Source organism: Pongo abelii, chromosome 18 (assembly GCF_028885655.2).
Source record: "Pongo abelii isolate AG06213 chromosome 18, NHGRI_mPonAbe1-v2.0_pri, whole genome shotgun sequence".
In the NCBI taxonomy this organism is placed as follows: Eukaryota; Metazoa; Chordata; class Mammalia; order Primates; family Hominidae; genus Pongo; species Pongo abelii.
In genome coordinates, this window is record NC_072003.2 from 87451613 (window position 1) to 87473374 (window position 21762).

General features: G+C 53.4%; 1 protein-coding gene across 31 annotated transcripts in view; it reads left to right on the top strand.

The window, feature by feature from the left end:
• Window positions 1–21762, top strand: part of BANP (BTG3 associated nuclear protein) — a 125354-nt gene that overhangs the window by 55767 nt on the left and 47825 nt on the right. For all 31 annotated transcript variants that reach the window (XM_024233474.3, XM_054534269.2, XM_054534272.2 and 28 more), the window contains 2 exons: window positions 9721–9960; window positions 19397–19564. In XM_024233474.3, the coding sequence (XP_024089242.1) occupies window positions 9721–9960; window positions 19397–19564 (408 nt within the window). The remainder of the gene's footprint in view (window positions 1–9720; window positions 9961–19396; window positions 19565–21762) is intronic.

Sequence of the window (21762 nt, forward strand, 5' to 3'; positions counted from 1 at the left end):
TTGTATCAAATTTGGAATCAGTTTATTGTACTGCAAAGATGCCATATCATTTTATTCTAGTTTTTTTCACTTAGGTAATTCCGTTTGTCATTACACACACTCCACTGGAATAAGAAGGATGGTAACTGTCAGCTATTGAAAGCAGGGAACAGTACACTGTGTCTCGTTGGAATAAGAAGGACGGTAGCTCCTGACTGTTGAAAGCAGGGAACAGTAGACTGTGTCTCGTTAGAATAAGAAGGACAGTAATTCCCAGCTATTGAAAGCAGGGAGCAGTAGACTGTGTCTCATTGGAATAAGAAGGACGGTAGTTCCTGACTGTTGAAAGCAGGGAGCAGTAGACTGTGTCTCATTGGAATAAGAAGGACGGTAGTTCCTGACTGTTGAAAGCAGGGAGCAGTAGACTGTGTCTCGTTAGAATAAGAGGGACTGTAGCTCCTGACTGTTGAAAGCATGGAACAGTAGACTGTGTCTCATTAGAATAAGAAGGACAGTGATTCCCAGCTATTGAAAGCAGGGAGCAGTAGACTGTGTCTCATTGGAATAAGAAGGACGGTAGTTCCTGACTGTTGAAAGCAGGGAACAGTAGACTGTGTCTCATTGGAATAAGGATGGTAGCTCCTGACTGTTGAAAGCAGGGAACAGTAGACTATGTCTTCATTCTTGTGCTTGCCTTTTGTCAGTAGTTTTGGTCTTGGTGTGCTCATAGCTTTGTTTTGTGCTTGAAAGTGTGTGGGTCCTCATCATTCAATGACTAAGCTGCCAGCTGAGTTAGAGAAACAAGTTGAGCTAAAATGGACCTAGCATGGGATCTGTTTGTCCATTAAGGGATTTAGTTCGCTTCTAAATGAAGAGTTTAAATTTCTGCTGTGTATGCATTTGATAATTCTTACAAAACGTGACTGATCCTACACACAAAATGTTAGGTACTTCATTTCAGTGGGGGAAGGATTGTCGTTGAATTCTAATTGAATTATTGCCAGGAATTGGTCCCATGGACTTCCCAGTCAGTAGAATGACTTACGTGGTAGCTCTTGGTGATGCCGGTGAAGGCTGGTGAGGCACAGCTGGGAGAGTTGGGCAGCTGTGAGAGCTGTCAGCTGTGGCCATCCTGCAGCTGCTACTGGCATGCCGTGCTGACCTCGTTGTCCCAGACCTCGTTGTCCACAGAACGTCAGCCATGCACGTGGAAATAAGAACATGTAGCCACACTGCTGTGTGGATTTACAGACCTCACAGTCCACACAATGTTAGCCGTGCACATGGAAATAAAAACATGTAGCCACGCTGTGCTGTGCAGATTCACAGACCTCGCAGTCCACGAACGTCAGCCATGCACGTGGAAAGGAGAACGTGTAGCCACGCTGTGCTGTGCAGATTCACAGACCTTGCAGTCCACGGAATGCTATTCGTGCACATGGAAAGAAGAACATTTAGCTACAAACGTTCCTCGAACATTTATTTATAGAATTCATCTTATGTAAGTGTTTTTAACGTAGGTGCTGTATGTGTGAGGTAACAGGGAAACACTTTTTCATGGCAGTCCTGAGGTGATCGCTGATAAGAGCAGGACTGCAGAGAGATGAGTGACCGCAGCAAAACCAGGGGAAGCGGGAGACAGCAGCGTGAGAACAGTCGCGGCTCTGAGTGCCACAGAGTGGCCGGAAGGGCATTCTGGGGAAGTGAGTGGGGGTGATGGCGTCTCAGTGGCTTGGGTTGAGTTTCTGGATGCACAGCCTGTGCCCCAGGATGGAGGTGTCGGGAGCAGTCTTGATCCATGGCAGTATTGGTGCTGAGCAGTCAGGAGTTCACCCAGGCTCCTCCCCACCACCTCCCCCACCCTGAAAGACGCCCTTTCCATCCCTGCCCTGTGAGACCAGACACTTGGAGAGCAAACTTCTCAGGCGCTAGAGGCGCTCAGCTCTCCAGAGCTCGGCCACCGACTGGTGTTAGACTCAGGTTCTCTGCGTGACCCGGAGGTGCAGGATCCTTTTAACTCAGGGTTAAATTGTTTTTCACTTTAAGAAATGCTTAAGCATTACAGGCAAAATCTTTACAATAGAATTGTTGATGGAAAACAGCCCACTCAAAAAAACAAACAAAATAAAAGTAGCCCACACCAAAAAAGCATTTTGAAAGAAAATGGTAGTGTTCTGTTTCTAAACTGAGGTCTCTGGAATGTGTAGCTTGCGGAATGTCAGTGTTACAGGTGTCTAAAATTCTCAAATAGGATGTCACATAATCATAAAGTCTCTGATTTTAGAGCGAGGCCACCCTATCAGGAGCCCACCTGGTTTTCAAAGTTGTCCTCCAGGAGTGTGCACTTTTTGCTGTTCAGGGTACCCCCCCTCTTCCTCTCCCCTCCCCTTTTAATCTTTCTGCTCCCCTTTTCCCATCCCAAATATTAATTAAGCATCCACTAGTACCTGATGAGAATGGAGGTTCTTTTGAAGCATCCATATGTGACATCATAGACATCTAGCCAGTAGATGGCCAGAGTTGGTGTGTTTGGGACAAATGTAGCCTTACCTTTATGGGGTGTCCCTAGTCCCCAGGATCCTGGCGTACCCCAACACATTATGTTTTCTTGTGGGGCAAATAATTACGAGGAGCCCAACAGATAAAGTGTCTCATGCATTCCACATAGAATTCTTACTCTCTACCTTGAATAGGAGAGATGAGTTGTTGGCAGTTATGGTTCGTCATGTCCTGGCGCTGGAAGCATTTCGAGCCATGATGTGTGTAACGACGCAGCCTGGGGCTGCCTTTAGGTTTGAATTCTGTGTGGGTTTGCTCTGTGTTATCCATTGTTGGAACCATTTATTTCATTTTATGCAGAGTTGCCTTTGAAATTCATAAACAGCTTGAGTAAGCCTTTGCAAAAGCCAGATGAAAATTAATTTTTGGCGTGGATGGCATATCTAACGTGAATCTGTTCTCTGAAGACTTACCTGGAGATGGTGAGGCTGACCTTGAACTGAGCTGACATGGAGTTGGTTGTGTTGTGGAAATTAACACCACGCTCTAAGGCTTTGAACAGCCCTGCAGCCCAGTGACTCACAAAGGATGGCCTTCTGATTTGTTCACTGTCCTGCTGGAGACAGAAATCCGGCATTCATCACCTCTGTGACTGCAGGGGACTAACGTGTGGAATCCCAGGGACAGGAACACTCTGAGCCATCGCCTGAAAAGTGACCGTGGAGCTGCGCTTCCCAGGATGTTCATGGAAGTTAGGGCTTCGGTCTTGGACAACACACAGATAACATTTATCGGAATTATTGTTTCATCTGTTCTTGGAAAGTCAGCATTCAAATGAAAGTAGGAGAGAGAGGGATCTTAAAAAGATTGTATTTCAATTATTGGTTAATTCCTTTCTATAGACTGCCTAAGAAAAAAGGGTAAATTAATAACTATTCACTGTCGTCTGACGGTACAAATTCCAGGCTGGGATTTTTAAATCATCGTTTTGTTCCCCTTTTTCCCCCCAATAGGGAATTCTGAATATATAAAAAGTTGAGTAATACAGCAAATTGTATCAGGAAGCAGATATGAGACAATGCCTTCCATTTCAGTGTAGAAAAGGCATCATTTAAACTCAGAGTCTTTGAGGATCCGCAGCTTTCTAGGAAGAGACACTAGAAATGTGTGAATCACTGGTTGTTAGTAGGCAGGGACTTCTCATGGCCTAGAGCGTTTGCCTCCATCCCAGTCTGCCTCTCACTTGGCCTGCGACCTCGATCAGGGTCATTCATTTCTGCAGACGTCGGAGCGCCTCTCCTGTGAGATGGATCATGGGCTGGCTCAGCTGCTGCAGTTACTGTGAGGACTGAGGAAATGAGGCCTCTGAAGTGGTGGAGGTGTGGATTCAGGAGCCTGCCCAACAGGACGGGCCCTCCCTCATGCAGTGTGACGTGGGCCCGCCCCATGCCTAGTCCCTAGACCGCTGCCTGCACCCATCAGAGCTCCGCCTGCCCAACAGGACGGGCCCTCCCTTAGTGCAGTGTGACGTGGGCCCACCCCATGCCTAGTCCCTAGACCGCTGCCTGCACCCATCAGAGCTCAGCCTGCCTGACAGGACGGGCCCTCCCTCAGTGCGATGTGACGTGGGCCTGCCCCATGCCTAGTCCTTAGACCGCTGCCCGCACCCGTCAGAGCTCAGCGGGCCTTTGTGCTCTCCTGGTGCAGGAGGCGCCAGGAGTGGTATCCTTCATGGTCTCTACACACGGGGCCTTCCTCGCACAGGTCAGACCCCCCTTGCCTCAGAACCCCCTTGCTAAGCAGGGCCCACCCCACAGCCTCTGATTGGTGGGGCCCGAGAATGAGCATTTTCAGCAAGTTCCCTGCCACTGCTGATGCTGCTGGTCTGAGAACACGCCTGAAAATCTCTAGTACTTAAGAGGAGTGAGGTGGGAGTGATGTTGTCAGCAGGAAATCCGTGGACACAGTTGTGGATGGGAACCAGTAGACTGGGGTGGGTCAGCACTGATAATGTGGCTGTGCTGAGCAGGAAGCGCAGGGCGTGGAGCTGTGAGCCGCAAACACATGCCGGCACAAACTGGGTCCTGCTGGACGCTCGAGGCGGGAGATTCCTGGGAGGACAGGCCAGGTGGCCTTTGGGTAACTCTGGTGGGGGCAGAGTTTAGAGTCAGAGTCTCCTGTGGTGCTGAAAAAAGGCCAGGAAGAAGTGTTGAGGCCTGGACGAGGCCAGTGGTTGTAGAGGGAGGGCTTGTTGTGACCTGCGGTGCAGGAGGAGTCACCCAGAGCTGGGGCAGCTCTGTGTAGGGTGGAGAGCACAGCCAGCCTTGGTGCACTGGGTCTGGATGTTTGCACACTGGCCCTCGGTGGCTCCTGAGCCTGCGAGAGGATGAGCTCAGCAGCTGCCCCGACATTGCCTTGAGGTGGAGCTTAGGGAGGACAGAGGTGGTGGGTGGCAGCCTCCCCCAGGAGCTGGCTGTCACCCTAAGTCAGGGAGGTTCTCAGTGTGGGCATGGAGAGCCCACGTCATCCCTCCTGGAGGGTCTCAGTGACACTTTGACATGATTTTGACTCACTGTTTGAAAAACAACTCTGAACTCTTGTCCAGTGTTTACTTTAAAAATATTATCTCACCACAGGGAGCTCAGCTAAGTGTGTTTCAGCACTGTTGATTCCTGAGGGAGGCTGCAGGGACCTTTAGCAGCTTGGTGGCTACAGCTGAAAGCCCCCGCCCACCGTCCCCACACCATGCTCGCACTGGTCCTGCATCACTCACATCCTGGTGTGGGTGGGTGATGGTCGGGGAGGCTGGTGGCTCAGGATGCTGCTGCCCTTCCTGCTGCCTGCCTCGGGTCCTCTGTTTGTGATCTCCAGGTCCTAAGTCCAGAGATGCTTGGTGTCGCTAGAGACCACCCTCATCTACCCAGAGTTCCCGTTAAATGAGCCTTAGTGCTAGGAACCCTGGGAAGTTTAAAGACAGTGGGTCTCATTGTGAGCCCTACTGACACCAGGCCCTCGGCTATTCCTGTATTACTGAGCAGCTCTGTAATCAGCTGCTCGCCCCCTCTGCCCGTCCCTCTGCCTGTGCCCCCTCAGTTCATGCTCTCTGCCCGTCCCCTCTGCCTGTGCCCTTTGCCCATCCCTCTGCTTGTGCCCTCTGCCTGTGCCCCTTCAGCTCGTGCCCTCTGCCCGTGTCCCCTCAGCTCGTGCCCTCTGCCCGTCTCCTCTGCCAGTCCCCTCTGCCCGCTGCCAGTTCAGCTTGGACCACGCTGGGCATGGGCGCCTGCTTTCTGCCCAGGTGACCGGGCCCTGCTCGGTTCTCCACCATTCCCTGTCCCTCGTCTGCCCTATGTTCCCTGCTCTGGCCACGCTGGTTCCCTTCCCTTCCTGGAGCACGTGGCCCCTCCTGGCCCAGGCCGGTGCTGCTCCCCGCTCTGGAATGTTCTCTGGAGCTCTTCCCCTGGGTGGCTCCTTCCCCCTTCCCTGCTTGGGGTCACCCGTTCTCGTCTGAGGTCAGCTCTACCCCTGCCTGTCTCCCTGTTCGCTTGCAGGCCCCTGTCCCTGGCAGTTGGGAGTCAGGAGGAGCGGGGCCGAGGTCTCGCGCTCTAGGAGCTACCGGGCGGCTGCCACAGGGACTCAGGTACTCAGGTGCTCCTCCAGCGCCTCAGTGGTTTTCACTCCATTCATGCTCCTTTACCTGGGGCTCTGTACCAGCGCTGCCAGGAGGCCTGGCTGGCCCGGGCCGGGAGCCCACATTGAGCAGCATCTGTGTGGGATTGAGGCTGATTCCCGTGGCCCTGGTTCACATTGGATGGCATCTGAGGGTGTCACCCTGGCCTGAGCCCAGCCCGGGTGCGGGAGTCCGGGAGACCTTGCAGTGGGACAGTTCCCATTCGCCAGCATGGGCCTCCGCAGCCTCTGCTTCCCAGCCACCAGGGGCCACAAGCAAATCTCTGCCCCTTGCCCAGGCCCCAGGGCAGAACATTTTAAAAAATCCTTCCTTCACAAGGACAGACACAGGGAAGGATTCAGCCCCTTAGGTTTAATCTGACCAGGAAATCTGTGGCATGGTTTAAGGTCAGCACAAACGGGGAGCTGTGTCTGGGGCCTCCTGTCCATGCGGGAGAAGCATGCGGTGCTGGGAAATGCGTGGTGCAGGCGCCAATGCTCCGGAGCCACCTAGGCCGCTGTCGTCCCACATCTTGGGTTTCCCCTGCAGATTCCCATTTAGATCTTCAGTCCCACGGAGTCCATGACCATCTCTAGCCGTGGTGTGACCAGCATGTGGCTTCAGATCTTGGAGACTGGACCACTCCTGCCTTGGCTCACACGTCCGCTCTGCACCCTCTTCCCCTCCCCATGGCCTCCTTACTGGGCTGCTGCTGGCCAGGGCCTGCGCCGCTGTGTTCGATGACATTGACCTGTGACTCTGAGCAAGGGCTTTGATGCGGAGCTTTAGACCCACTGCCAGGTTCTTGGGTGTCCCATGAGGATTCGTAGATAAATTCATAAAATCCCCAGGAGTTGGAGTCTCTTAGCTTTCCAGCTGTGGCCTTTAGACAGCCCCTGCCATGAGACTCCATCCATTAGTCTTGAGGTCACATGTTTCCATTTTGCTCCTCATATCAGGTGGAATGTAATAGTGGCTGACTGACGGATGTTCTGAAAAAATGCACGTCTGAGCCTATGTTCCTAGCAGCATCCCTGTACTTCAGAACCACCTCTGAGCATCGATGCTTCTTACTCATCTCTGTCCTGAATTTCAAAAATTAGAGCTGTTTTCTATCCTTAGCTACAGCCAAGAGCCCAGCCACACTGCCCTGCCCCTGTGACAATGTGTGTTTGAAGACAGGGTGACCAGCCCTGCCCTGATATTTCATGGAAATCTTATGTTTCAGGGAATGGGAGAGGCTGCCTGTGGAGGGAGCTGTGCACGCTAGGAGCACATGGCAGACACAGGCTTCTCGGCTGTGCTCCAGGCCTCCTGGCCCGGCAGGCAGGGCTGGCTGCCCTTGTAGGAGCTGGAAAGTCAGTACTGGGACATTTCAGAATAAAGCTCACAGACATTCTGAGGCAGCGATGCCCAGGGTGGCATGATTGTAGCCGGCCCTGGGCCTCGGAGACTCCGGCAGAGTGTGGCGTCCCTTCTAGGTCCCAGCCCCTCTTGGGAGGTATTCGTGTTTCCACCCTTCCACAGGGGAGGACGTGCTGGGGGAGGGGAGACTCTCGCAGCCTCACTTTGGTTCAGCTTCAGGGTCAGAAGAGATTGGGAAGCTGTTGAGCTTCCAAGCAGGAGTGTGAGTTTTCCTGTTTATGATCATGTGTGGAGCTTTCTTCCGTCACATGGGGAGGCTTTGAAAATGCAGCCTTTCACATACTGTACTTGGTCAACCTGAGGACAACCCGGAGATGCCGTTACACAGAGGAGTCCGTGGTTCAGTGAAGACCAGTGACTTGCGAAGGGTCAGCTAGGAAGCTGAGAGCCCGCGCTTGGGAGGGAGGGAGATGGAGAGGTGTGGAGGGGCTGGCGGGGGTCACTGCCTGGGCAGGCAGGTGGGAAGTCCCACTCTATCACCACAGGAGTGTGCTTTGCAGGCAAGCTCAGGCCACTCCACGTGCCTGGCCACCCTGTCTCCTCCGTGCAGAGCGTGGGCCTGTCCACAGGTCCTTGCTGTGGCTTCGTTGACAGTGGAGAACATGGCGCATTCCCACACCTGAATGCGCTGCTCTGGGCGGCTGCATTGTAACTAGCCTGAGAATGCTGGCATCCGGGGCATGCTTTGACTTACACTGTGCAGAGGCAAGGACTGGCACTGTGTGCACGGGGGCGACGCCAAGCCGGCTGCTGGTGCTAGAGCCCCTCACCTCTGTGTCTTTCTTGGTGGGAGTGGCTGGCCAGTGGGAGAGCATGGCTGGCAGTGAGGTGTGAGGGGCCCCGGGGAGGGTTCCGCTCTGCAGGTGGCTGGGGCAGGTACCAACTGTGTGCAAGGATATCGGTATTGCTGGGGTCCCAGGTCCAGGATGAGCAGAGTGTGTGACCGTGTTGGCGCTCAGGTCCCAAGGCCCCGCAGCCCCACAGGCACCTGACCCTGCTGCTCTCGTGTCCCCTGCCCCTGCCCCCGGACACAGCCTTGGCTTTCTCCTTCTGTTTTTAGTGACCTTTGAGGTCACAAGATCACAAGGGGTGCATTCCACATGGTTAAGGGACGTTTGTGGCAAAGAAGGAAATTTGGCTATGAGAAGGGGAGGAGATTCCAGTGCTCTGGGCGGGAGGTCAGAGTAGGTGCGGTGCACAGACCCCAGGCTCACTGAGGAGCTGCCCAGGGGGAGGCGTGAGGCTCACACAGCGGAGCATGAAAGGGCAGTGGCCCACAACACTGTGGTGGCCGGGACTCTACGGGGAGGAGCGCAGAACCCCTTGGAGCTCCATATGTCCCACACAGAGCCGTTTTCTCGCACCAGGCCGGGCCGACCCTCAACAGCACAGAGGGCGTGGTGGGGCACGCTTGGCTCTTCGGGCCATGGCGAGGGCCCGACAGCGTCTTCTCAGTGCAGTCCTCTAAACACAGGAACGAGCATTGGCTCTCCGTTGTCCCAGAGACAGGTGTGCCAAGTGGTCTCCTTCCAGATGTGGGCAAACTTTGACGTTTTTATTTTTCTAAAGCTTTTTACCCTGCTGGGGCTGTGAAGAGAACCTGGTGTTTGAGACCAGAGCTTGTTTGATGTCAGTTCTTCCAGACCTGAGGACGAACTTGGGCCTGTGCTCCCCCTGGGGGCTGCAGAGGCTCCTGCTGCTGGGCACACACCCACCAGCTTTCTGCGAGCAGCAGGCAGGGCCGTCCCAGGAGGTTCAGATGTGGGATGTGGGGGGGACGGCGGTAGGTGCGCTGCGATCTGCTTGCTTCACTAAGTTAGCAGAGCGAGCTCAGCTCTGAGGTGCCGGCCTTCAGTGCAGAGCAAGGAGGATTGCCAGGACGCGGCCTGCCTGCCACATTGATCCATGTGAAATGGATGGAAGGACACCTTGGCCACTTCTGGGGGCAGTGGGATCGTTTCTGTTCCACGTCAGTTCTTTCTTGGGCAGCAGTCCACCGCTCTTGGTGACTGCATCACAAGTTAGGAGGGATTTGCCCAGCCCTGCGCGGAGCACCTTTCCCGAGTGTGTCTGAGCAGAGCGCTCTGCTGTCCTGAATGTGAGCTTATTTGAGCCTTGGCCATCTGAGGACTCTGTCTTTTGTTTTTCAGAGGATTACCCAAATGGCACCTGGCTGGGCGACGAGAACAACCCCGAGATGCGGGTGCGCTGCGCCATCATCCCCTCCGACATGCTGCATATCAGCACCAACTGCCGCACGGCCGAGAAGATGGCGCTTACGCTGCTGGACTACCTCTTCCACCGTGAGGTGCAGGCCGTGTCCAACCTCTCGGGGCAGGGCAAGCACGGGAAGAAGCAGCTGGACCCGCTCACCATCTACGGCATCCGGTGTAAGTTGGGCCCCGCCTTGGGGGAATGGGGTGTGCGGGGAGCTGGGTCAGGACCCACATTTCAATGCTGAGGACGCTGGCATCAGTAGCACCAGCACGGGGCTGCGTTTCTCCAGGCGGTTTGAAATCTCAGCCCGAGGATCAGTGCTCGAGGGGATGGATGCCTGGTTGACCCTGATGTGCTCATTACGCACAGCATGCCTGTAACAGAATAGCTCATATACCCCATAATATATATACCTACTGTGTACCCTTAGAAGGTAAAAAAAACTCCTCGCCTCCTGTCTGTAGGCCACTCTTGAGGAAGAGAGAGGAGGAGGAGAGCCAGGGCCTTCCCTGCCGTCCTGGCCACGCTGACGTCAGGCCCCCCTGAGTCTCTCCTCAGCGGGTGGAGTGCCGCCTGCCTCCTTCCTTCCGAGAGGGCTGGGCCTTGGCAGCTGTGCCAGAGCCTCAGCTGACCTGACTGTGATGGGAGCCAGGAGAGCTCCAAAGCCTGGTTTTCGTGCCCAGCCCGGCCTGTGACGTTTCCCTCCCCTCTGAAGAGCGAGATTTGCTCCAGTTGGTGATTGCGGTACTGCCCTTCAATGGCGTTTGATGGGCGCTCAGGTCCTCCTTGCCAGCGTCCATGGTCCATTTGCTCCACAGAGCCTGCCTGCTTCGGAAGCCGTCCTCCTGGCTTCTAACGAAGATGTAAAGTGAAGCAGCAGCAAACGCAAGAGACACGAGGCCCCTGACGGGAGGGTGTGGGAGGGTGCAGCGGCCTCCGGCAATCTGGGCTCTGGAAAGTTGCCTCAGGGGAGCGTGAAATGTAAATCTGATCTCGAAACAAGGCGAGCGAGGCGGAGCACTCAGCGTCCCTGATCTCACCGTGCAGGGGGCGTCCGGGATCTCAGCGTGCGGGGTCCGCTGTTCCAGCAGGAAAGAGCCTTGCTCCTCTGGGAAGCATGGTGTGGCCCGTGAGCCTCTGTCAGGAGCAGTGGGGAGTGGAAGGGCTCGGCTGTTCAGTAGCTGCTGTGAAAATGGGGTCTGAGTAAGACTGGGGTGTCGTGCTGACTGCAGGTTTTTCTGGAAGCTGCTGAGAGGTGGGTCCGGGTCCCGCCCATATGTGTGTGAGCAGGTCATGGCATCTTCCCACGCGCCATATCTTGTCCCAGGCATGTGCCCCAGCTGTCAGACACCAGCGGGCGCCCATCCTGGACCCTGAGGGTAGTCTCCGATAACTGCCTGGGAGACCACACATGGGGCCTCCTCACAGCTTCTCAGCGGTGGAGTAAAGCAGGCCACGAGGATCAGAGGGCCATGCCCAGGGGTCACCCGCAGCCTCCTTCTGAAGGGCCACACGGCAGATGTTTCATGCTTTGCAGTCCCTGGGGTCTCTCTTCAACTGCTCAGCTCTGAAAGCAGCCACAGACGAGGTGTCAGCGCATGGTCGTGGCTGTGCTCCAACAGGACACTGCCTTCACCCTCTGCTTTAGGGCATGGCGTGGCCGAGAGCACACATCTGCGCACCTGACCACGTGATGTGCTTCCAGCTTGAAACCCGGGGGTTGCGTCGTGCTGGTGCTTGCTGTGTGGATCACAGTGTGGAGTGCGTTGAGATATATAGACAAATGAGAAATGGCCCTGATGGCAGAGCGTGCAGTCAGGTAGATAGAAGCGTCTGTAACCTGAGAGGTGGCATTGTGGAGCGTCGCAGGAGTGTCAGGCTGGGCTACAGGTTGGAGGCACAGCCTGGACAGAGAGGAATGGGTGCTCTTTGGAGAGGATGGTGGCATGTGGGATGAGTGTGCTGTGCTGTGTGGGGCAGTGGCGTTCTGGGCTGGGCCCTGTTCCCAGGTGAGGAGTCCCTGCTCCTCTGGGGAGATGACAGGGGCCTTGGATGTGAAGCTGGAGGCCGGCTGGCTCTGCCTTGGTGACGGTGCCTTGGAATGTCAGGCTAAGCATTTGGGCTTTCAGGGCATTGGCTGCGATTGGTCTTTTTATTAATCGAGCACAGGGAATGTTCCAGTGAGGTGACAGGGGCATGGCAGGGCGATACTCAGAGCAGAGCCCATGGCGGTGGGGTGGCTGTGTCTGTATTCAGGGAGTCCGTGTGGGGCGGTGGAAGGCACTGCATGGGGCAGAATGGGGCAGGCCCCGATTCCCTGCGTGTCGTGGCTATGAGTTGACCTTCCCTGCTGAGCTTCTCCTTGCTTGGGAAGTGCTGCCAACCTCGATGGGGGTCTGGAGGCCGGAGAGGGGAGTGGGAGCCTGGCATGGGCCACCACCCTCTCCCCTGGGTCCGCTGGCTGTGGGGCCGTCCTCCAGACAGCTGAGGTCATTGGCTGTGTTCACCAGGCTGCTGGACCTCATGGCTTGGGGCCCACTGGCCCTGCCTCCCCAGGCTGTGAGCTGGGCTCTGGAGCACGGTCCCCTGGCAGGGGCGTCCGCTAGCACCGTCATTCTGCTGGAAGTCCCTCCGGGGCGGGGCTCCTGGGCTTGCTCACAGCGCCCGGCTCCTTGGAGATGCCCAGTGAATTCTGGTCTCTAGAGCCGAGCTTTGGGAAGGTCATGGTGAGGCTGACCTTCAGGGTGACTTTGCATGAGGAAGGCTGGCCTGTCCACAGGGCCGTGTGGAGGGGCCTGGAGCAACTGCTGGGTATGGACCAGGGCTGTGCCTTCTCCCCCTGCCTCAGGCCAGGCGTGCCTGTGTTGCTCATGCTTAGATGGAATTGTTGAAATGTTAAAAGCACGGCTTTACCTTTTCTCCCTGTGGCTCAGTTTCATTCTTATTGCTGATTGTTGCCCCAAAAAACCAAAACAAATCAAATAAATGCATGGACCAAACCTCCCAGGCCACAGCTTGAACAGCGGCAGGAGTGGAATTGGCCGCATCGCCCCACCTTACTCTCTGCTGTTGCTTCAGAGCCCGCAGTGACGCCTGTAGCCTCAGCAGTCAGAGGCCTGCGGCTGTCCTCACTCAACCCAGGCAGCTCACGAGGGAGAAGATTTTGATTTAAGTTTCTCCTTATTTGTCAGCAGAAAGATTTTCTTTCTTTTTCTGGAGAAAAAAATCTACATTTTGAAACACACAGTAGGTAAAGTCTCTAAGTACCACCTTCTCAAAATGAGGAAATGAGGTTATTGAAAGAGGGAGAGAGAGAAATTTGCTTTTTGGGGTGTTGGCTTTCTTAGGGTTCCCAAGGATTGGTGGACCCCCCGAATTTGGGCAGCTAACCAAATTTGTGTGTTTTATGCAAAAGTAGCATATTATTGCAACTTGGAAAACCTTGGAGCATTTTCCTAAGGACTGTGCTCTCAGGATAGCAGCATTCGCCTGTTTTCTCTGTGAAGAGAAATTGGTTTAGTTCTTAGGATTTCTATCCACGGCTCACTTACACCTCTCCTTGGACTGTGCATCCAAGCCGGTGACCCCGGATCTGAGGGCTTTTCTAAAGAATGCTGTCTACGGCCATGCCACCCTGAACACACCGATCTCGTCTGATCTAAAGAATGCTGCTGTGGATGGCCGATCCCCATGAGACCTCCTAGCAGTTACGGAAAGACTGGATTCATTTGCACAAAGTAAAAAGTTATGCTTTCAAGTTGACCTGTCAGATGATTGTACTTCTTTTCAAATCATTCACTCCAAGCGCAGGTGGTGTTTCCTAGCGGGAAGCAGCGGGGGCCACTTCACCCACACCTGTCCCTGTGAGTGCAGGTGTGCATCCTGGCCCCGTTGTGTCTTGCAGGGTGCCTCAGGTTCCTGTGGCCGCTGGGACGAAGCTCACAGCCTGGCTGGCTTAGAACACAGGCTCGTGTTCTCGCGCAGGTTTGGAAGCCAGATGCCTGGGATGAAGGTGTGGGCAGGGCCATGCTGCCTGGGAAGGCCCTTTCCCTCTCCCAGCTTCTGGTGGTGGCCGCATCCCTCCAGTCTCTGCCCGCGTCCCCCACGGCTGTCTTCCCTCCATGTCTCCCTCTGTGTCCCTCTCCTTACGAGGACAGTCACTGGATTTGGAGCTCCCTCTCCTGCAGGATGACCTCATTACAGCCTAAGGAATCACATCTGCAGAGACCCTAGTTCCCAGTCAGGTCACATTCCGGGGTCCTGGGCCAGGACATGAGTTTTGTGGGGACACTGTTCAGCCCAGGACACAGGACACGGGTGGTCAAATGCCGTCTCTTCTCCAGGTTCTCTGTGAGGTGAAATGGTGACGCTGCCCTGTATGTGTCTTTAAGGGCAGAATGTAGACTCCACGCAGGGGTGGGTGTTTGTCTGTCTGTCTTAGGACATTGAGTGTCTCACGGTGACTGAGAGCTGGGAGGAAGGTGTGGTCAGTGTGGGCTCCAGGCAGAAAAGTGAGCAGAGTCTCCTTCGCAGCAGGTGACCAGATGCTGTGACCTGGAGGTGGTCCTGCAGGTGGCTGTGAGGGGCTCTCTTGCTAATAGACTGAGGACAGGTGCCTCTCCATCATTTTTTCTCATAAAGGAGTGAGTCAGCGGGCTTGAAGAAGGCGGCCGGCTTGGCCTAGAGGCTGGACATGTGAGGTGCGCGGGGCGTGGGCTGCGCGTGCTTCCCCCGGGAGGGAGCGTGTCAGCTGGCTTCCATCGGGCAGAGGCTTCAAGACGCCTTTTGTTTTTCTAGGCAGTGCTGTCACGTCGAGTCTGTAATTTGAAGAAATCAGTTGTTGGTACTCGGTTTTGTGCTGCCTTCCCTTGCACATGAGAGTGCGTTAGCAGGTGGTGCTCTTCATTCCTTTGTGACTGATAAAGCCCCATGCCACCCACCAAGGCGCACGATGACAAGCCCTCCTGGCTCTCTCGTCTCGCTTCCCACAGTGCCTCTCATGGCCCCACAGATGGAGAGCTGGGAATCGGCTTATGATTTGAACCACCAGAGTCAGTAATGGGGGTTCTGGAAAGTGGGAAGGCAGCTAATGGTGTAATGGAGACTCTTTAGCTCTTTGGGGACTGCAGGACCGCTCTCCAGGAAAATAGAGGTGTGCACGGTGGCAGGGATGCTGCCTGGCTGAGCCTGGAAGGCAAGCCCGTCCCGGCCTTGAGGGGCCTTGGTGGGCGTGGTGTGGGGATATGGCTGGGGAAAGCAGGGACTGAGGCCAGACAGGGTGTTCTGCTCCCAGGTGACGCCGCGCTGTGGGGATCCCGTGAGCCTCAGCTGGATGCCGAGCACTTCTGTTCTCCTTGTGTCCTGGGCACTGTGCGGGGGAGACTTCTGCCTCGATCGAAGTCCGACTAGGCCTCCCAGAGCAGGGGCTGCGGGTGCCTGGGGCTGAGGGAGCTCAGGATAGCAGAGGCACCTGTGCCGGGCTGTGCGTGTTCTTCCCGTCTCCCCGAGCATCTCTCATGGGTTCTCAGGATCCAGTGAGGGCCGCTGCTTCTCCACCTGGTGGGCCCAGGAAGCTTGCACTTTAAGGCCGGTGCTCACTCCTAACTAGTAATTGGACTTGGACACATCACTTCTCCTTTTTCTGGCTTTTGCCTCAAAACCAAAGTGATGAGAGTAGTGACATTCCTACTTCATGAGGCTTTTAAAAAAAAAAGTCTGTCAAATAACATGAGATCAAACGCTTACAGTGGAAAATAGCAGTTAAGTTCAAGGTGGTCTTTTCATCCCATCGTGATAGGGTTTTTCCCGCTCTCTGTTAAGTGCAGCTGCTCAGTGCTGTCAGAAAAGGTAAAGGAATCCGAGCCCCTAGGGCTGCCCAGAAGCGGGCGCTTGCCCCAGCTGCTGTCCAGTAGCGTCCGTGGGCGGCGCCTGCAGCCATCTGTGCATGTTCAGATCCTTCCTCTCCTCACCCACCGCGCTCTACGGGCAGCACTTGGGCGGCTGATCCGTTCTCTGGATCTCCTTGGTGGCTGGCAGGGGGCATTCGCCCAGGCCGGGGCCTAAAGCGCAGACGGAAGGAATTAGATCATTTGATGTCTGAGGACAATGGAAACTCGGTGGCGGGTAACCAGATGAATATATATTTTGTATTTAATAAGTATGAGTCAGGGTTTGAACTGGCAACTTGATTTTTACAACGTTGAATTTAAATGTGAATGTTTTCACTCATTTCTCTTACCTATACACCTGGGTGTTTTAGATTTATCTTCTTTCCTGTTACTAACCCGTTTTTAAATTTCATATGGACTCATTCATCCTTTGAGGTCTATGGAAGTTTTCTCCTGGAGTGTGAAGGTGGGAGGGTCACAGAAGGGCGGTTCTGAGGATGTTTCTTTTTATCGACTCGTGCTCCAAAGACGTTTTCCTGCTGGTGGGATGGCTGTTTCTTTCTTGCCTCCCAGTGGCAGCAGCTGGGCTGCTGTGTATCTAGAGTCAGTATTTGGGCTCTCCTGAAGCTATTGAAGTGGAGTTTGAAAGCTGGGTTTTCCGGTAACTATGGTGCAACCTCTGGCAGCAGCTGGGCTCTCCTGTAAGGATTTCCTAGTGATTTTAATGGTTGGGTTCCCTCATGACCGCAGCCAGCGGCTGGGTTCCTCTGTGAGTCACTAAAGTTGCTCAGCCTGGGGCTTCCTGAGGCACCCCAGTCACCCAGCCAAGATTTGAGGGTGACTCTGATTATTTTAGAGATGACTGGAAAATTGGAAGCCAAAGAGCTGCTGCTTCATGTGTGGCTTCTTTTTGCGTGAGGATGAAAACGTGCTGCCGAAACGACTTTAGCGTGTTCTTTCCTCTCATCCTACAAATCCCACCATCCTGGCTGTTTTCTTTTTGTCTGTAGCACAGACAGGTTGGTTGTCATTATACAGAGAGTCAAAACATGTCTCAAGTATCTACTGATAAAAAAGTCAAGAGGCGTGTTTCCAAAACCCGAGGGACTTTTGATACCTAATAGAGTACTTAAAAAAAACCCAAACACTTCTTCCTCTGTTTTAATTATTTCCACCATTTTAGTCTCAATGGGAACAGATTTTTAGGGTTGGGGCAGTAGAGTCTGAACTTGAGGCTCTTGGTAGTCGAAACAGGACACTTTTCAGCTTAATCTTTTTATTACTACAATTTTGGATTCCATCCATGTATTTTCCTGTAAATTAGTGAAGTTGCATGAGCCAGCTAGAGAGGCCACTGTATTGAAGAGCCCTTCCCATCATGCCCACATTCGTCATCGCTATAGGGATGGGGTCCTGTGGCCTAGTGGGAAGTGGCCGGGCGTGCAGTGGGGCGCTGGCTCCATCCTGTCAACTGCTCCGCCGTGGCCTTCGGATCCTCAGTTTTCTCCTTGTTGAATACTGGGCATCTCTGGATGCTGCTCAGTGCTGAGAGCTCTCCGTAGCGCAGGTGGTAGAGAACTGGGGGTCCCAGGACAGTTCTCTGCGTGTGCACGGTAAGCCTCAGGAAGACGATGCACCTGGCTTTGGCCCCACAGTGAGAGTAGGTTGTGCCCACTCGGCTTGTGGTGTAGGGACTCCAGGGATGAGGACACAGGCCCTGCCCGTAAGGAGTTGGTGCTCTAGTTGAGAAGGCACGATGGAGAGGCGTCGGGAATGATATAAGCAAGCCCCGGACTTGAGCAGCGATGGGAGGGTGTCTTGCAGTCCGTTGTAATCACTATTTACACAGGAGCAGCCCCTGTGCGCCAGAATGTTCTGGGTGCCTGACCCGCGTGGGTGGACACAACAAAGGCCCCTGTGTTTATGCGGGGGACAGAGTAACAATACATACATGAATTCTCCAAACTCTGTTTGCGAGGGGAACAGAGTAACAATACATGGGAACAGAGTAACAATACATACGTGAATTCTCCAGACTGTGTTTGTGAGGGGGACAGAGTAACAATACATACTTGAATTCTCCAAACTGTGTTTGCGAGGGGAACAGAATAACAATATATATGTGAATTCTCCAAACTGTGTTTACCAGGGGGACAGAGTAACAATACATACATGAATTCTCCAAACTGTGTTTGCGAGGGGAACAGAGTAACAATACATACGTGAATTCTCCAGACTGTGTTTGTGAGGAGGACAGAGTAACAATACGTACTTGAATTCTCCAAACTGTGTTTGTGAGGGGAACAGAATAACCATATATATGTGAATTCTCCAAACTGTGTTTGCGAGGGTAACGGGGTAACAATACATATGTGAATTCTCCAAACTGTGTTTGTGAGGGGGACAGAGTAACAATACATACTTGAATTCTCCAAACTGTGTTTGCGAGGGGAACAGAGTAACAATACATACTTGAATTCTCCAAACTGTGTTTGCGAGGGGAACAGAGTAACAATACATACTTGAATTCTCCAAACTGTGTTTGCGAGGGGAACAGAGTAACAATACATACTTGAATTCTCCAAACTGTGTTTGCGAGGGTAACGGGGTAACAATACATACGTGAATTCTCCAGACTGTGTTTGTGAGGAGGACAGAGTAACAATACTTATACTTGAATTCTCCAAACTGTGTTTGTGAGGGGAACAGAATAACAATATATATGTGAATTCTCCAAACTGTGTTTACCAGAGGGACAGAGTAACAATACATACATGAATTCTCCAAACTGTGTTTGCGAGGGTAACAGGGTAACAATACATATGTGAATTCTCCAAACTGTGTTTGTGAGGGGGACAGAGTAACAATACATACTTGAATTCTCCAAACTGTGTTTGCGAGGGGAACAGAATAACAATACACACGTGAATTCTCCAAACTGTGTTTGCGAGGGGAACAGAATAACAATACACACGTGAATTCTCCAAACTGTGTTTGCGAGGGGAACAGAATAACAATACACACGTGAATTCTCCAAACTGTGTTTGCGAGGGGAACAGAATAACAATACACACCTGAATTCTCGAAACTGTGTTTGTGAGGGGGACAGAGTAACAATACACACATGAATTCTCCAAATGCCAGAAGGTGGTCAGTGCTCTGACAAAACAAGCGGGAGGAGGGTGGGAGCCCAGGAGGGCGGGAGGGCCAGGTGGTTATCCAGGGGGATGGTGAAGCCAAGACATGAAGGAAGGCAAGGTGGTGGCCGAGCAGGCCTGAGTAGGCAGAGGACCAGTGAGTTCTGATTCAATTGTTGAGGTCCCTGATCTCACCCTCTGGGCATTCAGGACCTTAGGTGCTGCTGTGAGTTCAGGGCAGAGGGAAGTTGGAGGGTGGAAGGTCTGGGAATCTTGGGAGAGCCCCAAGTGTGCACCTGGTGTGGGCCGACCAAGTCAGAGGGATCGAGAAGTTAAGTGAATGGAAAGAGCGTGTCATGACACCTTAGTGAGCATTTATATCTCATGGGGAGCCCCGCCGGTGGGCCAGCTAAGCACCTTCTGTGCAGTGGGCCTTTCCGGACCCTTGCAGGAAGACGGGGCCGGCCTGCGGGCTGGGGTGCCTGGGTGAGGCCTCTTCAGCGGGCCCCGGCCCTGCAGCCAGGCGGCTCCTGGTGGCTGTCCCGAACAGGCCTCACCTCTTCTCCTTGGATGTGTCCTTCCAGGTCACCTTTTCTATAAATTTGGAATCACAGAATCTGACTGGTACCGAATCAAGCAGAGCATCGACTCCAAGTGCCGCACGGCGTGGCGGCGCAAGCAGCGGGGCCAGAGCCTGGCGGTCAAGAGCTTCTCGCGGAGAACGCCCAACTCATCCTCCTACTGCCCCTCAGGTAGGCCTCGTGCTGCAGGAGAGGCCGCCCTCCCCCGCTCGGGGCAGCTGGCCTGGTGGCACCCTTGGGGCAGCCAGAGCGAGGCCGGCGACTCCATCAATGGCCAGGAGCCAAGGCCAGAGGCTTGTGTGGTGCACACGGAGCAGTGGAGCCGCGGCACCTGTGCCTGGCCCTGTGCGCCCTTCACACAGAGAGCCTCGGGCCTGCTCCAGGCTCCTCCGCGAGGGACAGAGGGCCTGTTGGGCCTCCTCCAAGTCTTCTGGATGGGGGCAAGGAGGCCGAGGCCTTTGGTGGGGCTGCCGGCCATTGTATTCTCAGGATTTGCCTGGTGACTCCGGGTGAGGGAGTGGGGGTGGATTCTGAATTGTGCTTTATTTTTACTTTGAATTCATGGCCTTAGTTGGATTTATCCACAAGATAATGGAAACAGTTCTCTTTGAGTTGCCTCTCAGGCATTGCTGGGGTGATTGTTCTCCTTGGAGAATTTTCACTAGGAATGACAATGTGACTTGATATTGCCTTTCCCCCAAGACATCTCAAAATATTTTAATAAGTATTTGAATGAAAACTATTCTCTTAAAGCTCCCCACAGTAGCTGCATTGGCAGCAACTCTTGGAACTTGAGCTCTGACTGGGGCTGGGGTTAGGATGCGAGGGCAGCCGTGAGCAGGGCCAGCTCTCCTATTCAGTGGAGTCTTTGTCGGCGGGAACCCTTTGTTCTGGAAGTCCTGGGAGTTACAGATGAGATCACCTGGAGTTCTCCCGGGGCCTCGTTCTTCTGAACCGGACTTCAGGAAGTGGTTTTCCTGGGCTGTTTTGCTAGTTATCAGATACTCAGCCTCAGCTGCTGCCCAGGGGCTTGAGGATGGGAGGTGGCTGCCTGTAGTGGGCCACACAAGTTGGGTCCCTAAAGCAGCGCTTTATTGAGTGACCTGTATTGAAGAAGCTCTTCTATTCTAGGCCTTTCTACTACAATGAGGAATTCTGCCTTGGAACTTGAGAGAGGTAGCAGTCCTGGGGTGTGGGTTAAGGGCATTCACTGAAATACCATGTAGCAGCGTAACCTGTGGCTACTGAAATGCGGCTGTAGGAATATTGCTCATGACTTGAATTCTGCTCTTGGATACTCATAGCTAGGCAGCAGAGAGCGATGTGAGGACTATACTTACGGCATGATACCATTTTTATTGCAAATATATAGGTATATGTGGAAGTTGATTAAAAATTTATGTGTGATCATTTTTACAGCGCCTATCTCTAGGTAGTAGGATAATTTTTATTTTTTCCTTTGTCTTTCGTTGTAGTTTCTCAGTTATTCCCAATAAGCACTGCATTAGTTTTATAGTTGTAAAAAATGTTGTTTAAAAGTCAGGGAGGCCAGGCGTGGTGGCTCATGCCTGTAATCCCAGCACTTTGGGAGGCTGAGGCAAACTGATCACCTGAGGTCAGCAGTTCGAGACCAGCCTGGACAACATGGTGAAACCCCGTCTCTACTAAAAATACAAAAATTAGCCGGGTGTGGTGGCACATGTCTCTAATCCCAGCTACTTGGGAGGCTGAGGCAGGAGAATTGCTTGAATCCAGGAGGCAGAGGTTGCAGTGAGCTGAGATTATGCCACCGCACTGTAGCTCGGGTGACAGAGTGAGACTCTGTCTCAAAAAAAAAAAAAAAAAAAAAAAAAAAGCCGGGTGCTGTGGCTCATGCGTGTAATCCCAGCACTTTGGGAGGCCAAGGCAGGCAGATCACGAGGTCAGGAGATCGAGACCATCCTGGCTAACACGGTGAAACCCCGTCTCTACTAAAAATGTCAAAAAAATTAGCTGGGCATGATGGCGGGCGCCTGTAGTCCCAGCTACTCCGGAGGCTGAGGCAGGAGAATGGCGTGAACCTGGGAGGCGGAGCTTGCAGTGAGCCGAGATCGCGCCACTGCACTCCAGCCTGGGCTACAGAGCAAGACTCCGTCTCAAAAAAAAAAAAAAGAAAAGAAAAGAAAAGAAAAGAAAAAGTCAAGGAGAGGAGATTTCTGTCAGGCACAGTAGCAGGAACCAGATTGAATTTTCTTGCCATTGAAATCTGGACAAAAATCTGTGAATTGGCTGTCCTAAGACATTAGAAAAGCAACAGCACAGGACCGTGATCCTGAGAGAAGGAACCCGAGAGGAGGGGACAGGGAGATGCCAGGCAAAGACAGCTGCAT